Source organism: Quercus lobata, chromosome 3 (genome assembly GCF_001633185.2).
Source record: "Quercus lobata isolate SW786 chromosome 3, ValleyOak3.0 Primary Assembly, whole genome shotgun sequence".
In the NCBI taxonomy this organism is placed as follows: domain Eukaryota; kingdom Viridiplantae; phylum Streptophyta; class Magnoliopsida; order Fagales; family Fagaceae; genus Quercus; species Quercus lobata.
In genome coordinates this window covers 7,095,626-7,119,586 of record NC_044906.1, presented here as the reverse complement: position 1 = coordinate 7,119,586, position 23,961 = coordinate 7,095,626, and the positions used below count along the sequence as shown (strand labels likewise).

At 34.5% G+C, this 23,961-nt stretch overlaps 3 protein-coding genes across 3 annotated transcripts; 1 reads left to right on the top strand and 2 right to left on the bottom strand.

Moving 5' to 3' along the window:
- Window positions 1-1,041: 1,041 nt before the first annotated feature.
- LOC115978817 (F-box protein At1g55000) lies at window positions 1,042-4,647 on the bottom strand. The gene is made up of 2 exons (XM_031100690.1): window positions 4,160-4,647; window positions 1,042-1,599 (listed from the first exon to the last, which is right to left on the bottom strand). The coding sequence occupies exons 1-2, from the start codon at window positions 4,553-4,555 to the stop codon at window positions 1,225-1,227; spliced, it is 771 nt and encodes a 256-aa protein (XP_030956550.1). The 5' UTR covers window positions 4,556-4,647; the 3' UTR covers window positions 1,042-1,224.
- A 1,445-nt stretch (window positions 4,648-6,092) lies between these two features.
- On the bottom strand, window positions 6,093-10,048 carry LOC115981688 (protein AUXIN RESPONSE 4). The gene is made up of 2 exons (XM_031103997.1): window positions 8,673-10,048; window positions 6,093-6,623 (listed from the first exon to the last, which is right to left on the bottom strand). Exons 1-2 carry the CDS (start codon window positions 9,861-9,863, stop codon window positions 6,372-6,374), a joined length of 1,443 nt encoding a protein of 480 aa, XP_030959857.1. The 5' UTR covers window positions 9,864-10,048; the 3' UTR covers window positions 6,093-6,371.
- A 1,554-nt stretch (window positions 10,049-11,602) lies between these two features.
- Window positions 11,603-22,584, top strand: LOC115980120 (aminopeptidase P2). The gene is made up of 13 exons (XM_031102399.1): window positions 11,603-12,063; window positions 13,967-14,092; window positions 14,316-14,435; window positions 14,925-15,200; window positions 15,487-15,659; window positions 16,105-16,359; window positions 17,520-17,671; window positions 18,181-18,371; window positions 19,434-19,542; window positions 19,648-19,802; window positions 20,484-20,576; window positions 21,721-21,801; window positions 22,289-22,584. The coding sequence occupies exons 1-13, from the start codon at window positions 11,737-11,739 to the stop codon at window positions 22,358-22,360; spliced, it is 2,130 nt and encodes a 709-aa protein (XP_030958259.1). The 5' UTR covers window positions 11,603-11,736; the 3' UTR covers window positions 22,361-22,584.
- Window positions 22,585-23,961: the final 1,377 nt, after the last annotated feature.

Genomic DNA, 23,961 nt, shown 5'->3' with positions numbered 1-23,961 from the left:
ATAGAGTTTGTATGTTTAGGGGCAAAGTTGTCTTTTTAGGACCAAATTGGTGGGTTTTAAAATGTTCTGGACCTAACTGGTATTATCACAAACCTCAGGGTAGGTTTGTGGAATTTACCCTAAGAATTTTAAAAAAGAAGAGAGAGTAGAGTAGAGATAATGAGAATAATTCAATTACCTTGTTTGGAAGTTTTTTAAGGAAGGAGAGGGATAAATTTTTTTTTTTTTTTTTAATCCGAGTAGATAAATTATTAAATAGATAAATTTCTCAATTTACCTTTTCTAAATTAATAATAGACCAATATTACAAGTTCATTTTCAAATAAGGGTAAATTTGTCGATTTTAATCATTTTCTCTCCTCTCCACCCTAATTTTTAAAACATCTAAACAAGGGGAATGTCTAATTACTCCATTCCCCCTTATTAATTTTAAAAACATCCAAACAAAGTAAAGAAGAACCATTCCCCTCTACTCTCCTTCCCACTACTCTCCTCCCCTCTACTCCCCTCTACTTTCCTCCCTCTCTAAACTTCCAAACAAGTCATAAGGTTGCATTTGGATAGTTTATTTTTTGCCAACTTATTTTATTATTTAACTTTTTTTTTTTACTATTCATAAGCTCCACTGCACTTTTTACTACTATTTATAAGTCTCACTGTACTATTTTGTTAATTTTTATCTTTATCTACAGTACTTTCAGCAAAAAATTTTTAGTTTTAGCAAAATAAACAAAACCCAAACACGCCCTAAATATATTTTTTTTTCTAAATAAATACAATTTAAATTTTTCTTTCCTTTATTCTTTGAGAACATCCAATTAAGCAAGCATCACAACCCACTTTTGCTTTTCTCTTCTCATTTTCGCTTTTAACCTTCAGCTTTAATTTGCGTGTATTTGCTTTCTAAGAAGCAAGCAACAAAGATTCCTTTGGTAATTTTCCTCCTCTTCTAAGCCAACATTCGCTGGATTGGAGCAATTTTTACTGCTCATCCGACCACCCAACCTTCCTTCCTTCTTACTTTCTCATATAAATATAATAAAGTAAAAGAAATCCTAAGTAGTTATGCATTTAGAAAAACCAAATAAATCATACATAGCCCTATATGGAACATAATCCCAGAGTGATCAGCAATTACCATTCTTGGCCTTTCTTCACCATTTATTATATATACCTCAAGGTTCCAACTTATGAGCAGCTGCGATCAACATTTTATTTCAGAAACTAGGCCAAGCTCATTTGTCTCTCCCACTTAAGGTCCTCAGAGAATTCAGAAAGTGCAGCTCGAGGATTACCATTTGATATAGATAAGTAATATTGAGCAGTCCCATCATCGACTTGCATGCTTCTCTTCAATGAGTCAAGAACCTTTCTCTTGCCTTGTTCAGTTGTCATCTTATTCAACATATGGCTAGAGTTTCCACTTGGACCACCTTCAAGATACAACACTGCCACTTCCCTTTTTGCATAGGTATCTAGCTCGATGTAGCATGCACCATTTACAAGAATGTCAGGATTGCTTATAGGGATTAACAACCTCTCCCTTGAGTATATGCCATGGTCGCTCATCATGTTGTTTAAACGTTTTATGTCCATAACCTGCTAACACCAAAAACAGAAAATTAAGAATGTACACACAAGTACACAGACTATGTACAGGACAGGAAGAGCAAACCAACTTGGACTAACAATTTGCATGCAGGAGAAAAGTTCAATTTTTTTTTTTTAAAGTACAATCTAGACCTCAATAACCAAAAGGGTAAAAAAATTTCTGTTAGGTATCTCGTGTTGATATATTTTTCTTATATATCATAATTGATGGAATATTATCTCTTTTCTATATCAAACATTCATTTAAAAATGGAAATACAATTTTACCTAATTTATCAATGTCTTAGTATCTTCTAAGATTCAAAACTTATAAAAGGGAAACAAGGTACTTAAAAAAGAAGGGGAAATACAGAAGCAAGACTTGTAATCAAAGAGAAAAAATAATAAAATAACATTACAATTACCTTTCAAAAATTAAAAAATATAGCATCCCATATTCTTAATGTAATATTTTATTCACATTCATATTAATTTGTGTATAAGCAAACAAATATGGGGATAATCACATTTAAAAAAAAAAAATCTAGAGTTTGATTATATTTTCATGTCAAACTCTAAAGTTTTAAGTGCACAAATGCTCACAGTATTACAATTTGAACATTTTTAAGTTTATATTAACCAACATAATGGAAATTCATGTGAAGAATATTTTAAGTCTGTCTAGGTACTAAAAAATCCAGCTCCACGAGTCCGCTCGGAATTAGTCGATTCCTGAGCTATTCGTTCTCCCCTCTCAGTTGGCGTTTGCCAGCCACTAGAGCAAGTAAGAGAACCTACAGTGAATGAACTTAAAGAACCACAGATTTAGACCGGTTTCATTCATAAGTGGATTTTTTACTTTGAAAAGATTGGAAAATGACTTATTTGTACGTAAAAATAAAAATTTAAAAATAAAAAATAAAAAAAACCCTTAAAAAATAATTACAATAAAATGAATATTCTATTTTGTGGGTTTCCTACATTAGCATTCCATTACCATATAATATCCGTGCGCCACGACTCTAGAGTAGTTACATATATATTCATTCATGGTTTGATTTCACCTGTTCTCAATCATTCTGCATAAAATATTTTCATGAAACAACCATTACAAAATATTCGTTACCATCTTCTTCTACCTCTAATAACGTGACAACGACAACGACAACAACAACAAACAAAGCCCTAGTCCCAAAATTTTGGAGCCAGCCATGGATCCTCAACAAATTGATTAGATTGGCCATATGTATGCACAAAGCTAAACCACTTTATGATTTCCTAAAAGCAATGACAGAGGTGTGCACAAAACTAAGCCACTACATGATTTCCTAATAGCGATAACATAGGTGTCCACAATCATGCCAGCCAGATAAACAAAAAAAAAAAAAAATTTGCTTTTACTCATAATCTGATTTCATCATGGTCTTAACCATTTTCCCATAAACTATTTTCATCAAACAATACTCGTACATAATACCCTCTACACACCCTCTTTTTCCAATGTCCATAATAGCAATAACATAAGTTTGTGCAAAACTAAAACCTCGATAGGGTAATTCAACCTAAAACCTTTTGAAGAGGTATATTTTCTGAACAAGACACTAGGAATCACTAACAGCAAAGATTACCAACTGAGGGTTCCACAATACAAACAATATCTAGCTGCTTGACACAATTATTTACTAGTTGAGTCAATTTGCAGAGATTCACCATATTTACAATCACCAATGCAAAATGTTGAACATATTGTAGGACCTTTTGCATTTTCTCAAGGGAAATGCCTATATCAAAACAGAGAAATCAATCTCAAAATCCTTTCTCTTCATTTTAGTTACTCCACCAGCATTTTTCTTTGTATTGCCCACCTTTGAGAACTCCTACTTTATATTGCAATTCTTTTTTTTCTTTTTCTTTTTTTGATAAGTAAGCAATTCTTAAAATTTTGAACACCCAAAATGAAACAAAATAAGAAACAATAAGCCTATTAGCAATTAAACGACAAGAAAAGAAATTGGGAAACTTGCATCCAAACTTGGTGATCACTGATCACATGGCTTTGCAACACTAGTGCCAATCATGCCAACTAAACAATAATCACGATTGCACGCATATTGATCCATCATATATAATCCAGTATCTTAGACAAAATTCATAACTTATGAACTAAAATTTTTCTTAACTCTCTCTCTCTCTCTCTCTCAAATAGCTAGTCAACATTTTCTTTTATGTGCACATTGAAAATTTATTCCTTCCTATATATATATATATATATATAATTTTCCTTTCTCTTTCCCACAGTTTCTAGGCAAACAAACAGCACCTACCCCACATAAACGTACAGTTCATACTTCATACAGATAACATATGTATATATAAAAGCCTCAATCAACGGTCATATTCATTATTTAATTTAACAAAAAATGTTCTAACATCAACAACTAAGCTATACTATATGCATTAACTAAAAACCTAACAAATTTAAAAAACAATTTCCTGTCCTTTCCCACACTTTCTCGATAACCAAACAGAAATTGAGAAATTGAAAATTAAAATAAATAAATAAATAAACCTGAACAGAGTACTTGACAGCGAGACTAGCGACACTATCTCCTCTAACAATCCGATGCGAAATCGCGAACTTCCAAATCCCACTGTCTCTCCAGAAGCTTCCAGAGACAGGCTTCCCGATCACGTCTCCGAGTTTCCACTTCGCCTTGAAGGCTTCGACGACGAGCTCGTAGGCGACCGAGTTCCAGACTCGGCACACGCAACTCGCTCGAGCGAGCTCCGAGACTCCGCCGTCGCCGCCGCCGCGGCCGCCGCCGAGCCTCTCGAGGATCAGGCGGAGAGTGTCGCGGTACGTAAGGACCGAAGAGAGGTTGGAAGAGGTAGTTATCATTGCCGTTGCGGATTCCGCGGTGGTTGTTGCGGTGAGGATTTCGTCTTTGTCGCCACAACAACCCATTTTTTTAGAGAGAGAGAAAGAGAGATTGGGTTTTTGAAGCTGGTGGCTTGTGAATTGTCGCCGTAACAAAAATATAAAATGTGATTTTTTTTTTTTTTTTTTTTTTTTCAGAGTTTGGAATGGTTGGTGGCGGAGAACATTGGATTTGGAATTAGAAGGGCTTTTTTTTTTTAAAAAAAAAAAAAATTATAAGGGCTTCAATTATTACGTTTATTTATCTATATCAAGAACCTTTTTTTTTTTTCTCAAAAATTTTATAATAAAAAAAACAACAAAACAAAAAATAATAGATGTACAGTTAGTACACTTTCTATACATAAAATGATAAAAAAAAAATAGTATTAGACAGATTTTGATTCAATTATATTTGATATTTCTACTAATTCTTTAATTTAATTTTTTAGTATTTAAATAATTATTCTCTATAAATATTTTTTGTTAAATTATTGATTTTTTTTAATAATGAAACAAATATTATATTAAGAGAAATGAGGCAAACTAGGAGAATAATCTATTTTATCTGCTTCTCTCAGAGCCCAAAACATAGAGGAAATTAGAAGAGATGGTGATGATTCTTTCTCGTTTACATGAGGAGGCCCAAGCCCAACTAGCTATCAACTGTGCTTCAGAGTTGGGCTCACAAAGACTATGTTTGGTTGGATAGAAAATATTTTTTATCTTAAAATAAATTTTTGAAAAATAAAATATTTTCAAATGTTTGGTTATGTTTTTTAAAAATGCTCCAGAAAATATTTTCAATTAAACAGTGATAGATGGTGGCTGATGGTAGTGGTTGGCAACTGGAGATTACGGATGTTAGTAGAGGTGGTGGTTGAGTGACTAACAGTAAGAAAGGGTGGCTGAAATTTTTAATTGCCCGAAATACATGAAATTGCGGAAAATATTTTTTGGAAATCAATTTCTGTCCAACCAAAACACATGAAACAAATATTTTCTGAAAATTGAGAAACTAATTTTGAATTCTTCAATCAATGGTGCAATGAGCTAATGTGGACGATTAGTGGAGCTCTGAATTGGTACAATTGCACAAGAAGCATCCCCTTCAAAAATAACCTCTTGAAGCCCAAGTGTTTAGCTTTTTTGAAAGCTAGCAGAGCACCCTTTGATTTAGCCCGTATTGCTTCTCCAGTTAGGTCAAAAGAAGCCCATGTGAAGAGAATTTTGTCTTAGAGGTTCAGGTTACAGAACAAGGCAGCTTGATTAGTGTGGTTGTCTCAGATAGCATCATCATCAGAGAGCATAAATGTATAGAATCCATTTGTGACACCATATCCCAAGTTTGAAGATGTGGCTGAAAATATCTTAACCATCTTCAGCTTAGGAAAAATATATATATATATATATTTTTTTTTTTTTTTTCTACATTGAATTATAAATGAATATCATTGAAGGAAAGGGAGGTTGTTCTTTCAAATTTGAATGATTGTACTTGGATTCTGTAAAGTTTTGTCATGCATTATATGATATCATGAGTTTGGATTAGTAGCTAGCTTAATCATCAACACGGAATGAGAAGTTTAGAAAAAGTAATCAGAAACATTATATTTGACCATCTTAAATCCAGTTCACTTGATAAATAGCTTACAACAATACAGCTTGAAAAGTTCACAATAAAAACCTATATGATTTCAAGCTTCTTTGGTGTTATCTTGCAGCACATAGAAATACAATCTTCTCCAAAAAAAAAAATTACAAAGCATCTATGCCATGAAAAGGGTAATCCCATGACCCAGGTCTAACTTCTAGCGCAAATGCAAACCTTTCCATTCTGGATCCAGAAAGCAAAACACCAACTTCACCATCCCTGGCCAAGCCCATATGCATCCATATAACCAGCCCCATGAACATGAGCATGATCATGATCATCATGATGTTCATGGCCACCATGACCATGATGATGGTGATGGTGATGATCACTGTTTTTTGCTTCATCTAACATCTTTTGAATATGCTCTGGGATTGGCTCTTCCTCAACTTTTCTCACAGATTTGGGTAATGATGATACAAACCGAACAATATTCTCAGATAGTTCATCAGCTGCATCCTCCTGATTTTACCAAAACAATGAGCTATTTGGTATTTTGAAAGCAACAAAACATTACAATCACTACACCATCAACCCATTCGAATTAAGTAATTGAGCAAACCATGCACCATATAGTGTTAATATATAGTAACCATCTTTGGAAAAATGAGTGCAAGTAAAAGTCCTAAAACAAATTAAAAGGCCATGTCAGTGCACAAGGCTCCAACTTAGGCAACCTTACCCCCAATTCAAAGTACTACAACAAATGATGGGTTATTTTCTTTCTTTCTTTTTTTTCTTTTTCTTTTTTTTTTTAAGAAGTGGGGGGGGTGGGGTGGGGGGGAGAGAGAGGAGAAGCATTCTATTTCTATATCCTTTCTTATATACTAGATGGAAATCCAGTATATGTAATCATTAAACAATGAGCAACCATTTCCAACTAGGAACTTTAATTGACTGATTCTATCTATAAATTGTACAAGCTTTCTTCAGGCAGATTTCCAAACATCCTTTTCTTTTCAACAATGACCCCAAAATTAAATAACACTAATACCAGAAGCATGTCTGCAGCATCCTAAATCATTAATTCTGATTCGCATACTCAGAGGATTGTATTTTGTGAAGGCTCCACCTTAGGTCCATCAAATGAGAGTGAGCAGAAACTTGTAGAGGGAATAAATGTCTTGATTCATGGCTACAATGAAGGCAGCACGAGTCTTGAATATGACAAGGAAAGCACAACTAAAGTGTATTAATATTAGTTTTATACAAATTCAACTCCATCAAGAACTCCACCAAAGACAAAAGTCAAATTCGGAAAATAATATTCAGAGTAGAGTTCTTTTTTGCCCCCAAAGCCTACATTATCAAGCAAGCTCTATGCAGATGACTTCCAATAGAGTGTAATACATGTCACAAACTTGAAGCTAGTAACAGCCATGGTAATCCAAGGCTTCTTTTAATGCTGGAAACATGCATCTCTTCATGTTGTCCTAAATTTTGCACACAGCCAATTGTGTGCCTAGGGGAAAAGAGAAGAGAGTTGCAGTAGGTTGTTAGCCAGCATAAAACTTGGTCAATTCTCATGAATGGCTCGAGAAACTGAGATGTACCCCATTTTTTAATGGGGGTGGAGACAGAGAGAAGAAACCAATAAACAGACAAAACTCTATTCGAGTTAACATCTCGTTTTCGTTTTTGAACATCGAACATTTTATTAAATTGTAAAAAGTTAAGGCTAAATCTATCTTCCTTGCAGCTTGTACTTGTACTTTCTAAGCCTGTATCTCTTCCAAACTATCTCAAGTTTTCAATATTTTATGAAGGCATGGAAACAACACAGTGATTTAGGCACACCATCTAAAATGCAAGCCAAGGCACAGCCAAGCCCCTTTGCCAAGCCATGGCCGCCCACTTTCCTGACATTGCCTTGGCTTGCACCATTTGTCAACACTAATTACTTTTGTTTTTGGCTAGTGGCATCCAGAAACTGGAACTAAACTATTCTACACTTAAACATGTATGTTTTATCTTTCCTTTGATGAGTTATATGTAAATATTTGAAGAAAGCTATACATATAGTATCAAATTCTAACAACAGACTTCTTTAAGTTGCTCCACTTGCAATGTATATAGCAGTCACCAGCTCATTCATTGACTGTGGAGTACACCACTGATAAGTGATAAGGTGTGTAAAAATACTTCACAACCTTGATTCTACTTCATATGGTCTACCATCTACATGTTATTGCAGGCGTTATCTGCATCTGATTCTAGATGAGCGACACTTCAAAGTTAGCCATTCTCATTAATCAAACAGACTCTAGTCAAAAGAAAAAATTTCAGGTTAACCACAAGTAGTTGAATAACTATAGCTTGAAATCAATATAAAGTCACAATTCTCCACTTGATGTGCTAGATATTCATATTGCTTAACTAAACTCAATATCATTCCAAAAAATTGATCAAATCAATTCTTCTGAAATTTGAAACCCAAGCAAATGCAACCAGGATTCTGAAACCACTGTTCTCAATCACAAACAACAAAAACAACCATAGCAAGATTCTTACCTGAGCCCACCGCCCACCAGAATGCGTGACAAAAGCTGCCTGGGGAAGTGCATCAGCAACACGACGTCCCTCTTCACTCCATTCTTTGGACCAACCACCAGACCAGAGCACTTGCATTGGCATATCTTTTAACCCCTCAGAACCACCCCACTCAGCAATATCAAAGCTAAAATTCATCTTCTTCCCCGTTCCCACAACTGCTCTCCTGCCATCCCTTCCCCTCAAAAGAACTCTATTGGCCTCCACATCCAAAGCACCAATCCCCTTCGAACAACACATCTTAATCAAACTTCTAAACACAAATGAAACCCCCAACATGAGCTCTCTAAGCACCGGGAATTCCAAAACACACAAAGGCAACGCCCCTACCCCTCTAGAATTAGTATCAACAAGTGTCACACTCCTCACCAAGCTTGGATTCTCCAGAACCCAATTTGATCCCAACCCCAAACCCGAATCATGCAAAACCAAATGCACAGGAGCCAACCCCATTGTCTGCACCACTTGCCCCAACACCCTCCCCATCTCCACAGGACCCAATTCAATTGGCCTAACAACCTTCCTCTTCGAAACCCGGTTCCCAATCTCCTCATAAGGAATCTGACCAGTCTCAATCATCCTATCAAACGCAAAAAACAGACCCTTTTCTTGAATTTCATCATACACATCCATAAACCTCCCTAAAATCCCATTCCCTCCCTCAACAACCTCTTCCACAGACTTATCCGAAAACCCATTTCCTGGGAAATCAATAGCAACAACATGAACCCCTTTTGAGCCCAAAATCCTAATAACTTCACGAAATGAGTAAGAACTAAGACCCAAACCATGAACTAAAACAACATTTTCAGACGCTACAGGACCATGTTCAACGGTGAATACCTCAATAGGTGCTTGATTTGGACTCGTTTGGACCTTAACAATGCGACCTTTAGAGTAATGCTGACGAAAATTACTGGGTAGACTCAAAAACCAAGACTTGGGGTCTTGATGAGGGGTTAGATAAGAGACTGAGATAAAGAAGAAGGTTGCGAGCGAGGCCAAGAGAGTGAAGTAAAACCAAAAACTGAAAGGGTTAGTGGAAGCTGGAGGTGAAATGGGTTTGTGGGGTTTGGGTTTTTGGGTTTGGGAGTTTGATTTTTTTGGGGATTTGGGTTGTTGTTGCTCTTGCTCTTCGGTTATGATCGCCATTGATGATGGATCTGTAAGGTTTTTGGAGCTTTGGGTTTATATAGAGCTACAGAAAATGGTGACTCACCGGAGTTGCTGACGTGGCCGGTGCTCTTGGTAGTGACAAAGTGAAAACACACCCAGCTCAGTTTTCGCAGTGTTCGAGCTTTTTCCCAAATCGAAGAGATTCAAAATGGGCATGGCAACAGAGAGTCATGAGTGGGGTACGAAATTATGTCGAGGCTTGTTACGGCTAAACTAGTCGCGTTTATAAGTATTTTTTAGTAACGAGCTTTTTATTACAACTCTTTTTCGCTTTATCCAGACTAGGTAATAATTTCAAAAGCCGCTTTGCACTTTTAAGATTCGTCATAATAATTTCAAAGAGCGACTTTGTTAATGAAAAGCACCACCATACTTTTAGTATTTCAATTTTCAACCAATTCTTTTTTGAAGAACAAATAAAGTATTAAAAGAAACTAAATATTTGTATTTTTCAACCCGTCAAACAATACTTTTGAGTATTTCCAACCAATTAATTTAATTTAAAGTATTAACATTCTTTTTTAAAAAAATAAAAAGAAATTATAAATATGATTCCTTTTCAAATCTTTTGGACTTTTGAGTTTTTCTTCTAATTAATTTAATCTTTCTAGTCTTAATAAAACGAAATAAAATATAATTATTTTATATAATTTATAGACTATAAGCAAGAATAGATACACCTGAAAACATTGTTTCTAAAAAAACATTGCTTTTTGAAGAACAAATAAAAAATAAAAGGAAATCGAATATAATTTATTTAAACACAATATAATTCTCTTTCAAATCAGTTAGACTTTTGGGTTTTTCTTTCAATTAATTTAATTTTTCTAGTTGTAATAAAGGGAAATAAAATATAATTATCTTTCACACTTTATAGACAATAAGTAAGAATAGATACACCTAAAACATTTATAAATATATATATATATATATATATATATATATTCCTTTCTTAAAGAACAAACAAAAAATGAAAGGAAATCAAATATAATTAATACACAATTTATAGACAATAAGTAAAAATAGATAACAACTTATGCCATTACCAATCTATTATTCAACAAAAGAAAACTTAATCAATTACGCACTTTATAGACACTAGCATATAAACCCTTTCATACACATGGATATATCTAAAAATAAACACATTTTTTTAATCATAAAAGCATTTATAATATTGATCAAATTATTAAAAAAATAAACATAATTAGATGCATATTAAAATTCTTACCTAAATTTAATACTACTTATAATTATTTTAATTTTAATTTTTAATAAGATATAAAGTGTGGTGATATTTGTTGGTGGTTTAGTTTTGTATTTTTATATATTATTAATATTGGACTCTTAACCTTTTGAACCCATTAACTTATTTAGCTTAAAGATTAAAAAAAAAAAAAAAACTTTAATGAACACGTGGCACAAAATTAACCCGCAATCTAATTGAATATTTTTTTAAAAAAAATTTGGCTTAAAATATGCCATATAGGTAAGTAAAAGTAGATACTAATCAAAAACAAAATCAAAATAATAAAAAATTGAATCTAAGAAAAAATAAAATAAAAAATTCTTTTTAAAGAACAAATAAAAAATAAATAAAAGGAAATAAAATATAATTATTTTACACACTTTATAGATCATAAGTAAGTAAAATCATGTCACATTTCCATGTAGTAATCATACAAAGCAAAACTTAGAAAAAAACAATGCAACGTTTTTAAATTATCTTCCATAAACGACACCGTTTCCTCACATTTCCAAAGTCCCATCTTCATCTTCTTCGTCCTCTCATTCTGTGACTCTTGTTGCCTTCACTCTCTCTCTCTCTCTCTCTCTCTCTCTCTAGAAAATGGTGACCATGAGCTCACTACCATCACCACTAACGTATTCTCACTCACACGCTCGCTGCCTTCGCTTCCTCTCATCAGTCTCACTCTCACTCCCAATTTTCCACAAATTCAAAACCAGCCCCAAACTCTTCACCAAATCACCGAACCCACCAATCCTCACTGTCCGAAACTGCGGTTCCATCACAGCCAAGCCATCCTCCGATATCAGAAGAAAGAACCGTACCGGTTCGGAACCGGACGAGAAGCTGCGGAGGCTTCGGGAGCTCTTTGTGAAGCCCGGGATTGACATCGACGCCTATATCGTTCCCTCTCAGGACGCTCACCAGGTTGGGTTTTTTCATTGGTTTTGAGTGAATTTGTGGCTTTTGTGGTTTGAATTCAATTGGGTTTTCTGAGTTTTGCGTGTTTGTTATGGAATTTTGTGATTTTTTGGTTCAGTTTTTGGTTGAAGTTGAATTTTTCTTCAATTTTTGGTGCTTGTTTTGTGTTATAGAGGAGTAAATGGAACTGGGTTTTGGGATATTTAGGCTGAATTATTGGTTTTTGGTTGAAGTTGGTTTTTTTTTTTTTTTTCGGGGGAATAATCTTGTGTTATGTTAGAGAGGACAAAATGGAACTTGGTTTTGGAATCTTTAGGTTAATTTCATGGTCTTTGGTTTAAATTTTATAACTTGCTTTTGCTTAAACTTTGTGGTTGTTGAGTATGGGATTTTTTGAGCTTTCTGGTTGAGTTTTTGACTGAAGTTGAGAAAATGCTTACTGGTTTTAGAATGTTTAGGCTGAATTCTTGGATTTTTGGTCGAAATTTTATAATTTTCTTTTTGAAATTGTGGCTTTTGGGGTCTTGAAGTTTTAAGTGATTGTGTTGAAAATTTTGAGCTTCTTGGTTCAGTTTTTGGCTGAAGTTGCAAGTTTCTGGTGCTTTGTGCTGGTGTTTTAGAGGAGAAAATGCAACTGGGTTTAGAATTTTCAGGCTGAATTCTTGGGTTTTAGTTCTTCTAATTTGCTTTTGTTTGAACTGGTGTTTTTTGATGCCTGGGATTGTGCCTTTGGTTTTTTTTGTTTTTTTGTTTTAGCATGCAAATGGCTATATATATTAGATAAAGTAAAGTATTACAGAGAAGTTTAGAGGTAGTATCAGCACTCTGAAATATATATACAGACCAGCTAGTGAAATTGTTAAAAAATTAAGTAGTACGCAAATGGTTAGTTCCCATCATATCACAAAAGTATGTAGTAATCAAAAAGGTCTGGCACGTGTCATATAAAATCTCCCTTTGCATTTCACTGCTTCCTCTATCTACTAGCCAGTCCACTACTCCATTAGCCATGCGGTAAATATGCTTTAGCAAGGTATTCCATGCTCACTGCATTAGGGACCTGCAATCAGCAATTAAATTGGTTAGAATAGGTGTATAAGTAGGAAGAAATGGAATTTAACAAAGTTACTGAGGTTTTTGTTGTTGGATGTGAGCTTGTGTGTTAGAGTTGGGCTTTTTTCTTTTTGTTATGTTGAGCGTTTATGTCAGTTTTTACCAAATTCAAGTTTTGGCAGTTTATGATGGTGTATATGTTGGGAAATTGAATGGTTGTTTACGTTTGCTGCACTTTTTTCTTTAAACTTTTATTATGGTTTTTATCAAAAAGAAAGAAGAAAGCAAGAAGGCTTTTATTACTCTATAACACACGCGCGCGCGCACACACACTCACACACATATGTACATGTATGCTGGACTGTTTCTTTCTGTTGGGTCTGAATTGTTGGTTGCTTCAAAAGTTTGAAATTTGGTACTTTTAGCTTTAATGTTATTTTTAATAGTTCCCCCTTGGTGTTAATCACCTTTGTTCATTTATTCTTGGATTATGAACGAATGCTGTGAATGAATGGTTCACAGTTGCAAAGCAAATTTATTTGCTAAGATAATATCTGTATTAACATCTTTATAGATATTAAAAGTGCCATATGGCCCATATCTAAGGCTCCAATGGTTTCTAGGAAACATGATGAAAATGAAAGGAAATGCAACCGGGAAAAAAAAAAAAAAAAAACCGCTATTCTTATCCATAGAATGTAAACATTCATTGTTCTTTTCATACTCTTTGGGCACCAACTGAATCTTAGGAATTTATAGGGTTTATGTTGCTTTGCTAGTGTACTAGGGATTGTAGAATTTCTGCATTAAATGTTTCCTCCAGCAAATGTTAATTGCTTTTTTTTTTCTCCCACAGAGTGAGTTCATTGCTGAATGTTACATGAGGAGGACCTACATATCAGGGTTTACTGGTAGTGCTGGTACTGCTGTTATCACAAAGGATAAAGCAGCTCTTTGGACAGATGGGCGTTATTTTCTCCAGGTTTGAGAAAAGGATACTTGCTTCCTGTGCCAACTCTTCAGCTTTAGCTCTGTGCTATATGCATAGTCAAAACCTTTAGTCAGGCCAAATCATTATAGTATTATTGGGGAAATTTTTTTTTTAAATAAATAACTAAATTTGGAGAAGAAATATCTATTTTGATATCCTCTACAATTAGACATAGTATTTACTAACAAGTTTTTTCCCCTCTTTGTAATGATAGGCTGAGAAGCAGCTGAATTCGTGTTGGATTCTCATGCGGGCTGGTAATCCTGGAGTTCCTACGACTAGTGAATGGCTTAATGATGTTTTGGCTCCTGGTGGTAGGGTTGGCATTGATCCTGTGAGCAATTCTCTGCTTCTTTATTATTTATTGTTTTTGGCTAAGCATACTCTGCTTCTTAAAATGGCCGCACCAAATTTCTTGTTCATGTTTCTCTTTACTGTGCAATCCATACTCCATCACATTAAGAGCTGATTTTGACTTCTCATATGGGCTTTCATTTTAATTTTTGGATTTCACCTAGCTTTTTTATTTGTAACCATGGAGCATATTCTAAAAAGTTCATCTTTTCATGATTTATGGTTTATTTTCATAAGTATAGGGCATTATCAAGTAGGAGATTGATTCACATCTTGTTTTACTTTGTAACTTTCCCTTTCTGTCAAAATATTTTCATTGCTTCTTTCTATTTAGTTTCTTTATTCTTTATTTTCTCCCCATGATAGGCTTCCCTTTCTTTCTGTGGGTAGATATCTGCTGTTGCTTATTTATGCTCACTGTAGGATTCTGTCTCTGATGCCAGTGTCTTTGGTATTGTGAAGGGAGCAGTTTCTTTTTTCTTCCGATGCTGCGGAGGAACTGAAGCAGGCAATTGCAACAAGGAATCATGAGCTGGTGTACTTACATGATTTAAATCTAGTGGATGAAGTTTGGGGAGAATCACGGCCTAAGCCTCCTAAAAAACCAATCAGAATACATGACCTAAAATATGCTGGTTTAGATGTAGCGTCAAAATTGTCTTCGTTGAGGTCTGAACTTGTTGATGCTGGTTCATCTGCAATTGTTATATCAGTGCTTGATGAAGTTGCTTGGCTGTTGAACTTGGTAATATTTCTGAACAGCTTTTTAGAGTGGAGTTGCATGTAGACGTTGTTTCTCCGAATTTGTTGGAATTCTTGCTCCTTTGCTCTTCTTAAAATAAAGCAAAAAGAAAAGATATATAGAGCATGGTACTTCCTTAATAGATTTTGTTTTTTTTCCTTTAGGATAGGGGTAAGGGGAGGGGGGGATACATTGCCCCATACAAAGCTGAACTTATTAGTTCGAATTAATTTTCCTGCTTATGTCTCTTAATCTTTAAATCGATACTTCAATTTTTTTTTTTTTACAGAGAGGAAGTGATGTTCCCCATTCACCTGTTATGTATGCATACTTAATTGTTGAACTTGATGGAGCAAAATTATTTATAGACAATTCTAAAGTCACGCCAGAGGTGATGGATCACTTGAAGAAAGCAGGCATAGAGTTGAGGCCATATGATTGTATTCTTTCTGAAATAGAAATGTAAAGTTTGGAGCTCCCTCTCTTTTATATTTTATATGTGTATGTGTATGTGTGTGTGGGCGTGTGTGGGTGTGTGGTTGCACAAGTGCAAATGGAAACTATCAATATGTGTGTGTGGTGCACTGCACTGGAAAGCATGGTCATTTTTTATACTGGTGAACTGGCTTTGATTTCAATATACTATATGGTATGAGGTTCAGGCTCATGGGCTGTGAAAAGAAGTGAAACTGTGATCAGTTTTATTCATACCTATCAAAAAAAGATCAGTTTTATTCATGTGTATAATGCTGAAAACACAGATAATCATTTTTTTCTGGCATGGTTACCATGATATTTTGAGGTTAGACTGGCCTTAGGTTTAGGTTTATTGTTACATGCATATTGAGGTGAGCTCATTTCATGAGCACTGCAAGCTGTAAAATTACAACAGAGTTTCCTTCTTCAGTTTGGCAGCACAAGGGACTCACCTTTGGTTGGATACATCTTCTGTTAATGCGGCCATTGCCAACACCTATAAGTCTGCCTGTGACAAATATATGGGGAGCCTTGGGAATAAAACCAAAGGGCAGAGTAAGATCTATGATTGCTCCAATGGTCAGTCTGGTGGACCCACTGGGGTGTATGGATTATCCCCTATTTCTCTGGCAAAGGCAGTGAAAAATCATGCAGAGCTAGAAGGGATGCGGAATTCCCATTTAAGGTAATTAATTGTTTTTCCTAAGACCTGATATCTAAGTTGATGAATTTATGTGACCGTTTTGCATTTTATTTTTTCAATTTCAATGTCTTGAATGGTAATCTTCATTAATAAGTTTTGTATATGTGGATCATAGAAAGATATAGAATGTAAGCATTAGGGTTGGCATGTTTGTTTTTTGCCAAGTTATTTTAGTGATCATTTGAAATTTTTAGAAGTAATACAAAGTAATATGAAGGAATTAATTGTTGTTATTATTTGGCTGGAGACTCATCACTAGCTCATTTCTATTTTTCTAGTGCCACAAATTATTCATTGGAAGGAACTTAGATGAAATTCAGTTCCTGAATGCATATCACTTCATTCATTAATACATATTATTCCTATTGATTATTTCATTAACATATGTCTTCTATTTCAGATAATATCTTTCTCTCTTTCATTCTTTGTTCTTCATTGGAATTGCTAATTATCTTTCTTTGCCATTGTTCAGTCATCTGGTAGATTTTATTACTCTGGATCAATAATCAAATCATGTTATTCATATAGGGTTTATGAAACTGTTGATTCATAATTAATTATTTGTCATTATTCATATAGGGTTTATTTGTCATTAGTCTATCAGATTTACTACCCTCTAATTAAATATCCTTCATCGTCTCTTGTATTTTCTTTTTTTATTAATACAATTCCCTAAGAGCTACTTATCAAAAAAAAAAAAAAAGCAATTTGCTAAGAGCCTTGTAGCTCAACTGGTTAGCACCTCTTGGTGTTTCCAACAGAGACATCCATGGTTCAAATATCCTCTCCCCCAACTATTGAACTATCAAAAAAAAAAAAAATCTTTTATTAATAAAAATCACTTTACCTGTCAAAAAAAGAAAAAAAAAATTATCATCTCTCCTGTGATTGTGTGGATAGATATAGGTATCTATGGAAATTAAGAGCATAATATTTTCTCACCGTGTTGGGATAGAATTTTGAAAAAGAACTTGTAAAGCAAGAGCAGGATACTAGTAGTCTAAGTAGGCTTGTGTGATGGAGCTCTTGTTGGGGATCAAACTTATTATTTCTTTACTGGGGAAGCTTGAGTCTATCTTCTCAATTACGTAGTTGAATTTTGCTAAGGAACTTGTGGAATGTGACTGATATCTTCTTTACAGGGATGCTGCTGCTCTAGCACAATTTTGGGTCTGGGTAGAAGATGAAATTCATAAGGATGTGAAATTAACAGAGGTGGAAGTTGCAGACAAACTCCTGGACTTTCGTTCCAAGCAGGCTGGTTTCATTGATACAAGCTTTGACACAATAAGTGGTATATCAATTCCTGTAACTCTGCTGACCATTTTTTTTTTCTTCTTATTTTAAGGATTTAGATCATATTTTGCTTATCACCAAATAATAAAAAAAAATTCAAATTATGCTTCTAAATGGTATAAACTTTCTGTAATTTTGATTACCATTTCTCAATTCATAGGGAAACTATAGCCATTCTAAATGGTACATCAGCTTGGATACTAATAAATTGAACTGAAATTATGCCCTCTATAATTCTAAAGTACTTTTTTTTTGGCTCCTATGGAAAAAGGATTTGGAAAGTATTTATCTTCATAACATGCTTGCCTGTGACTTGAAGTTTTTGTTTCTTGTACTTTTTGAAGTTGATTTGGTCAACTTACAAGCTTCAGGGTTCAGTTCCTTTTGGCACTTACTCAAAGGATAATTGTATTAGTCGCTCCACAAATTGCAACTAATAATATATACAGAAGCTGTTGCTATCTGTAATTAAACCTCTCACTGTTAACGGTTAGGATGTTCTTCCAGCTTCTGGTGCAAATGGGGCTATCATACACTACAAACCAGAAACAGAAAGTTGTGCTGTTGTGGATGCAAAGAAACTCTTCTTATTGGATAGTGGAGCTCAGTATGTTGATGGTACTACTGACATAACCAGGACAGTGCATTTTGGTGAACCTACTGCACGACAAAAAGAATGCTTCACTCGAGTTTTACAGGTAGCCTTTTTTTTTCTTTTTTTTTTGTTTATCTGTTTAATTAATAATGCCCACAGAATTATTACGAGCTTATTTATTCCAAAATGCCTAGGGGTGAGGGGATTGATAGTTTGTTTTGGAAGTTAACCCCAAATGGTATTTTTGATCTGCGCTCTTTCTATAATTCCTTATCTACTCCTCCTACCTTTCCTTTCCCTTGGAAATGTATTTGGAGAAGATACCTAGAAGAGTGTCTTTCTTTTTATGGACCGTAGCTTGAGATAGTATTCTTACTATTTACAACCTTGTAAAAAGGAACCTGTCTTTGGTTTATTGGTGTTGCTTGTGCCGTTGCAATGGAGAAACAGTGGCATCTTTTACTTCATTGTAAGTTTGCACACACCTTATGGAGTGAAGTTTTTTTGATGTTTGTATTGCATTGGGTGATGCAAAGGACGGTTGTTTCTCTTCTTTTTGCATGGGAGAATTATTTGGGGTTACACTCTTCTTTGGTCTGGAATATGGTTCCAGCCTGTTTGATGTGGCTAATTTGGAGGGAACGAAATACCCACACGTTTGAGGATGTTGAGAAATCTGCTGATTTTTTGAAGTCTTTGCTAGTTGGGACATTGTTTGGGTGGTCTCATATTTGGGGTTTTACACAATGTAATCCGTTTTTGATTTCATGCAATCTGTTTCTGTTTCTGTTTGATTTGTTTGTACTTGTTTCTAGTACAATCTGTTCATCATCGTGAACATGGTGTACTTTTATTTAATGAAAATATCTATTACCTATCCAAAAAAAAAAAAAAAAAATTGGACTTAGAGAAGTATGAATCTCTTGTCACTTCAGAATATTATTGCTTCTTACATAAAAGCAATCTGCTATTTTGTGCATTTTGATCTTGGGTATCATCCCTTAACGATCTCTTGGTTAAATAATCAGTGTGGTTATGTATATTGTTTGTAGCATGTGTACTATTGTTTTTTTTTTCTTGTACTTCTTGAGAGTCCAGATGCCTAATTTTGGCAGTTAAGATTTTTTTTTTTTGGGAGGATTTTTCTGATAGTGTCCAATTGCAGGGTCACATAGCTCTTGATCAGGCAGTTTTCCCTGAATCTACCCCAGGTTTTGTGTTGGATGTATTTGCTCGTTCTTTCCTTTGGAAGATCGGACTTGATTACCGGCATGGTACATGTCCAACTCCAAACTTCTGTTATTTTATTATTTGATTGTGAAGTAAACAAGCGAATCTGTTGGCTTAATTAAATGATTTCATTTTCCTTCCATTTTTAGGAACTGGACATGGAGTGGGAGCTGCATTAAATGTTCATGAGGGCCCTCAAAGTATTAGCTTTAGATATGGAAATTTGACCCCCTTATTGAGAGGCATGATCGTCAGCAATGAACCTGGCTATTATGAAGACCATGCCTTTGGTATTCGAATTGAGGTACACTCTTCAGTGGCTCTTTTTTATGCCCTTGAAAATTCATTCAGCTACCAATATCACTGGAAAGTTTACTATCAGTGACTAAATCCATTTATTAGGTCCTGTTAGATAAAAATGGGTATGTTTCTTTGACTAGAATGCTATGTTTTCAAGGTTCATTGGCTAGACAAAAATCAAAGTAGTTGGTCGTGAAGAAGAAAATGTATGTATGAGCTAAGCAGATACATAAGGGTTTGCATTACCTTCTTAGTGCAAAGATAGTGACCACAGAGCCTGCCTATAATTTTTGTAACACTTGATAAAAGTTGTTCTTTTCTATATTTTTCTGTATGGATGTGTAGATTGATTTTAGATGTTAAAACCTTTAACAGGTTGTTATAGAAACATGTAGCACTTAAAAATATGTAGTTTCATTTGTAAATTTCCTAAAGTTGAGGTTGGGCTCAAATTTTTTTCTTCTAATAATTTTGTTACTTAAAGAAAAAATTAAAAAAGAAAAATAGTGTGATGCTTAGCTTACAATTTCACTTATTTTTTAGTTAATTCACAGAATATTCTATTTCTCTCTTTTTTCTCACAGAGATGTGTTTCTTTATTGTTGATGCTGGTACATGTTAAAATTACGATATGTTTTTCCTAATTGCACTCTTCTTAGATGGTGATTTAAGTTTTCTTCTGCAGAATCTCCTTTATGTGAAAGAGGTTGACACACCTAATCGATTTGGAGGGGTTGGATACCTGGGATTTGAAAAACTTACATTTGTCCCCATTCAGGTATGCCGACATTTTCCTGGTACATCACGTCTTTTGCCATTAACATAATCCTAGTAAGGTTGTGTGAGAAATCAATATCAGTGCATCTGTATCTTTGCTTGGCCCAAAATAGGCAACTTGATTTTACAGTGGAATAAAATCTGCTATGTTTGCTGTGTGGGGGATATCGGCTGTAGGCTTTTTTTTCTTTTTCTTTTTTGAGAATTGGCTGTGGTCATTTAATTGTTCAAGTGTTCTAGTTTCCTGTAGCCTCTTTGCTGAAACTCAGTTTACATTACATCATGCTCACACATACTGAGCTCTGTTGCTCTAGTGGGCTTCAAAATAGGTTAGGTGGCAACACTAATATTCTTGCCATTGGAGGAACTTAGTCATGGTTAAATGGATGCATTAGTCAAAGAGAGATACTCTAATATATATATATATATATAAGAGAGAGAGAGACTCTCTCACACACACACACACATATATTTTGAGATTCCTGTAACCTATTTTAGACATACTTCTCAATACTTTATGCTTGGAAACTTCATCTTTGGTGTTTTTTTTTTTTTTTTTTTTTTTTTTTGGGGGGGGGGGGGGCAATATATTTGACGATCACATAGAAACTTTCAGATTATTTTCTTAAAATTCTACTGACTTATAATGTTCTTCTTTCCCCTTTGAGGTAAGCATAAATAGAATATTATTTAAAGAAAGAGTGCTAGAACTGAGTGTGATGTTTCTATGGTCATGATATTCTGCCATCATTCTAATCAACATCCAAAATGGATAAGTGGCACTTAATTAAATAAACAGAAAGAATTGACAATCTGTGTTATTTTCGAAATTGTCAATTGTAAACATGGATCATGAAATAATTTAGAAAGCATTTCAAACGTTCAAGCATGTTGCATCTTACAGGAGGTCCAAAGCTGAGTCCTTCGTAGTGTTTCTTAATTCAATATATGAGGCAGGAAAAAAAAAATAGTGGCTACATGGATAAGAATGTCCGCTGTGGATTATATTATTTTGTACCATCTACTTTTGAGTTATTGATTTCCGTTGCAACTTGAATTGTCTGTCTAAAACAAGATTGTAATAGAGATTTTTTTTTTTTTTTTTTTTTTTTTATGCTTACTGATTTGCTATTTTCATCATGCAGAGTAAATTGATTGACTTATCTTTGCTCTCTGCTGTGGAAGTTGATTGGCTCAATGACTACCATTCACAAGTGTGGGAAAAGGTTATATTCCACATCTAGAAACTATTTTGATCTCTATGTACTTTTATTTGGTATATAAAAGTTTGGACTCATGGTGACAAACTACTGAAATATGTTTTTATAAAGATCCATGTTTCTCATAGCTTTTGAAATTCAAAGTAGGTTTCATGTGAGTCATGAAGAAAACATCGATTTTTATTGTACCCTGTTGTATTTAGAGTACTGGATTTAATTTGGTGTTTTACACCTTACTTTTCAGTCAGTAGAGAAAACCATATAAGCCAAATTTTGCAGACATATGAATATCGTGTCACTGGTTTAGAATGAAAATATGAAAACATGTTTTAGAACTCCCATATTTTTTTTCATTTCAAAAGGTGGAATAGAATCGTTGTTTTATCTTATCTCGCAAGTACTTGAGTTCTGCACACACATATGCATAATCAGTCAATCTGTCTTACTTGCTTCATGTGTTGAATTTCTGTTAGCTAACCTAGAAATGTCGCAGGTGTCACCGCTGCTGGATGGTTCTGCTCGTCAATGGCTTTGGAACAACACACGGCCACTTGTCAAACAGTGATGTTCAGCTTAGCTTTGTTCTTTGTTGTTCTTTAATAATTGAAGAGTTTTCTTTCATATTTTCCTTTATACATGTAATGTAGAAACCAAACATTGTTTAAAAAGATTATAACTTGTACAGTACATACACTGTAGGGATTAGTTTCTTTTTTTTTTTTTTTTTTTAAATAAAAAACTACTGAGATTATTCTCAAGATGAAATTTCATTCAATTGCTGTTTTAGAATTGTTGATGGTATTCAAAGGTTTTAATTTATACTTGCCAAAGTTAGGGCCTATTTAAGATTTAGTAGACCTTTTTTATTTTATCCCCATCTTCATGTCTAATGCTTCTCATCATTATGTTCCTTATAGTCATGGGAATAAGGATTTTCCACTGCTTTCTGTGCTGCAACTCCACCATTGTGATATCAACTCTAGTGGGTTTTTACCTTTCATGGCTCTAACATGTGAGCACTCATGATGGGTCCAATGTGCTCCCATAGAAATCAGTTTATTGCCTCTGACTCTCAGGAGGCAGCGCAACTTTCTCAACTTAGGTTTTCTGGAAGTTAAAAACCGGTTGGGAAAGTACTTTGCCCATAGTCATCAAGAGTTTTTAACTCAGATTAAAAATTTAGGGATTCGCTGTTCACTCTTTTGGTATTCACCGTTTACAAGGGAGATTGCAGGTCCCATAATTGGTGTGAGAACTAGAGCTTAGCCTCATGAGTTGGCCAGTCTCAATATAGTCCACAAACTTTCAATTGATACATTTGACTCAAAGATTTGGATTCTAATGAAATTGATAAGGTTCTGCCCAAATTAACAAATTTTGCCTTGCATTTGTTGGACAAATAAATTCCTCGACTGGATTGATTCAATAACAACATAAGCCTACAGGAATTTTCAATTACTATATTTTGACCCCTAGAGTTTGGATTAAAATAAAATCAATAAAGATACTTTAGACGGAATTTAAAATCTTAGGGGTCAAATGTAACATTGAAACTTTGTGGACAGAATTGTGATGGAAAAATCCACAATTGAGTGAATTGTAACTCTCTCTCTCTCTCTCTCTCTCTCTCTCTCAATTTTAAAAGGTTACATTGTGTAAGACATGGACCAAAGAAAGAAGGGCATTCGAGCCATACTTCCTCCTCTACCTTCGCCATATTTGCCATAACAGAAAGCAGCTCTGTTGGCACCATGATCAACAAAAGCAAAAGATAAAGCACCAAAGTGTGAACAAAATGAGCCAAATATCGTCCACTAGGAGTCCCAGATCAGAATAATTGGGAGGTAGGACCCTAGTTGCTTTGATGGCTTGCACTACACATTGTTTGCCACATTAAAAAACAAACTCTCTCTGAATTCATTATTACCTTTCCCCACCACTGCTTTACTTCTTGCAGAAACCACTGTGCCCCACTGGTTCCTGGCAACAAATCTTGTGACCACAACTTCATTTGATACTCGAAGACCCACTAGATTAAATGCTTTTTCAGACAAAGGAATAAAGGATGGCCTCCCCCAAAAAGAGAAAAAAAAAAAATAAAATAAGACCGAGGGAAATATTTGGCTTTAAAGATGCAATAAAACAAGGAGACACCAGCCTTGTTTA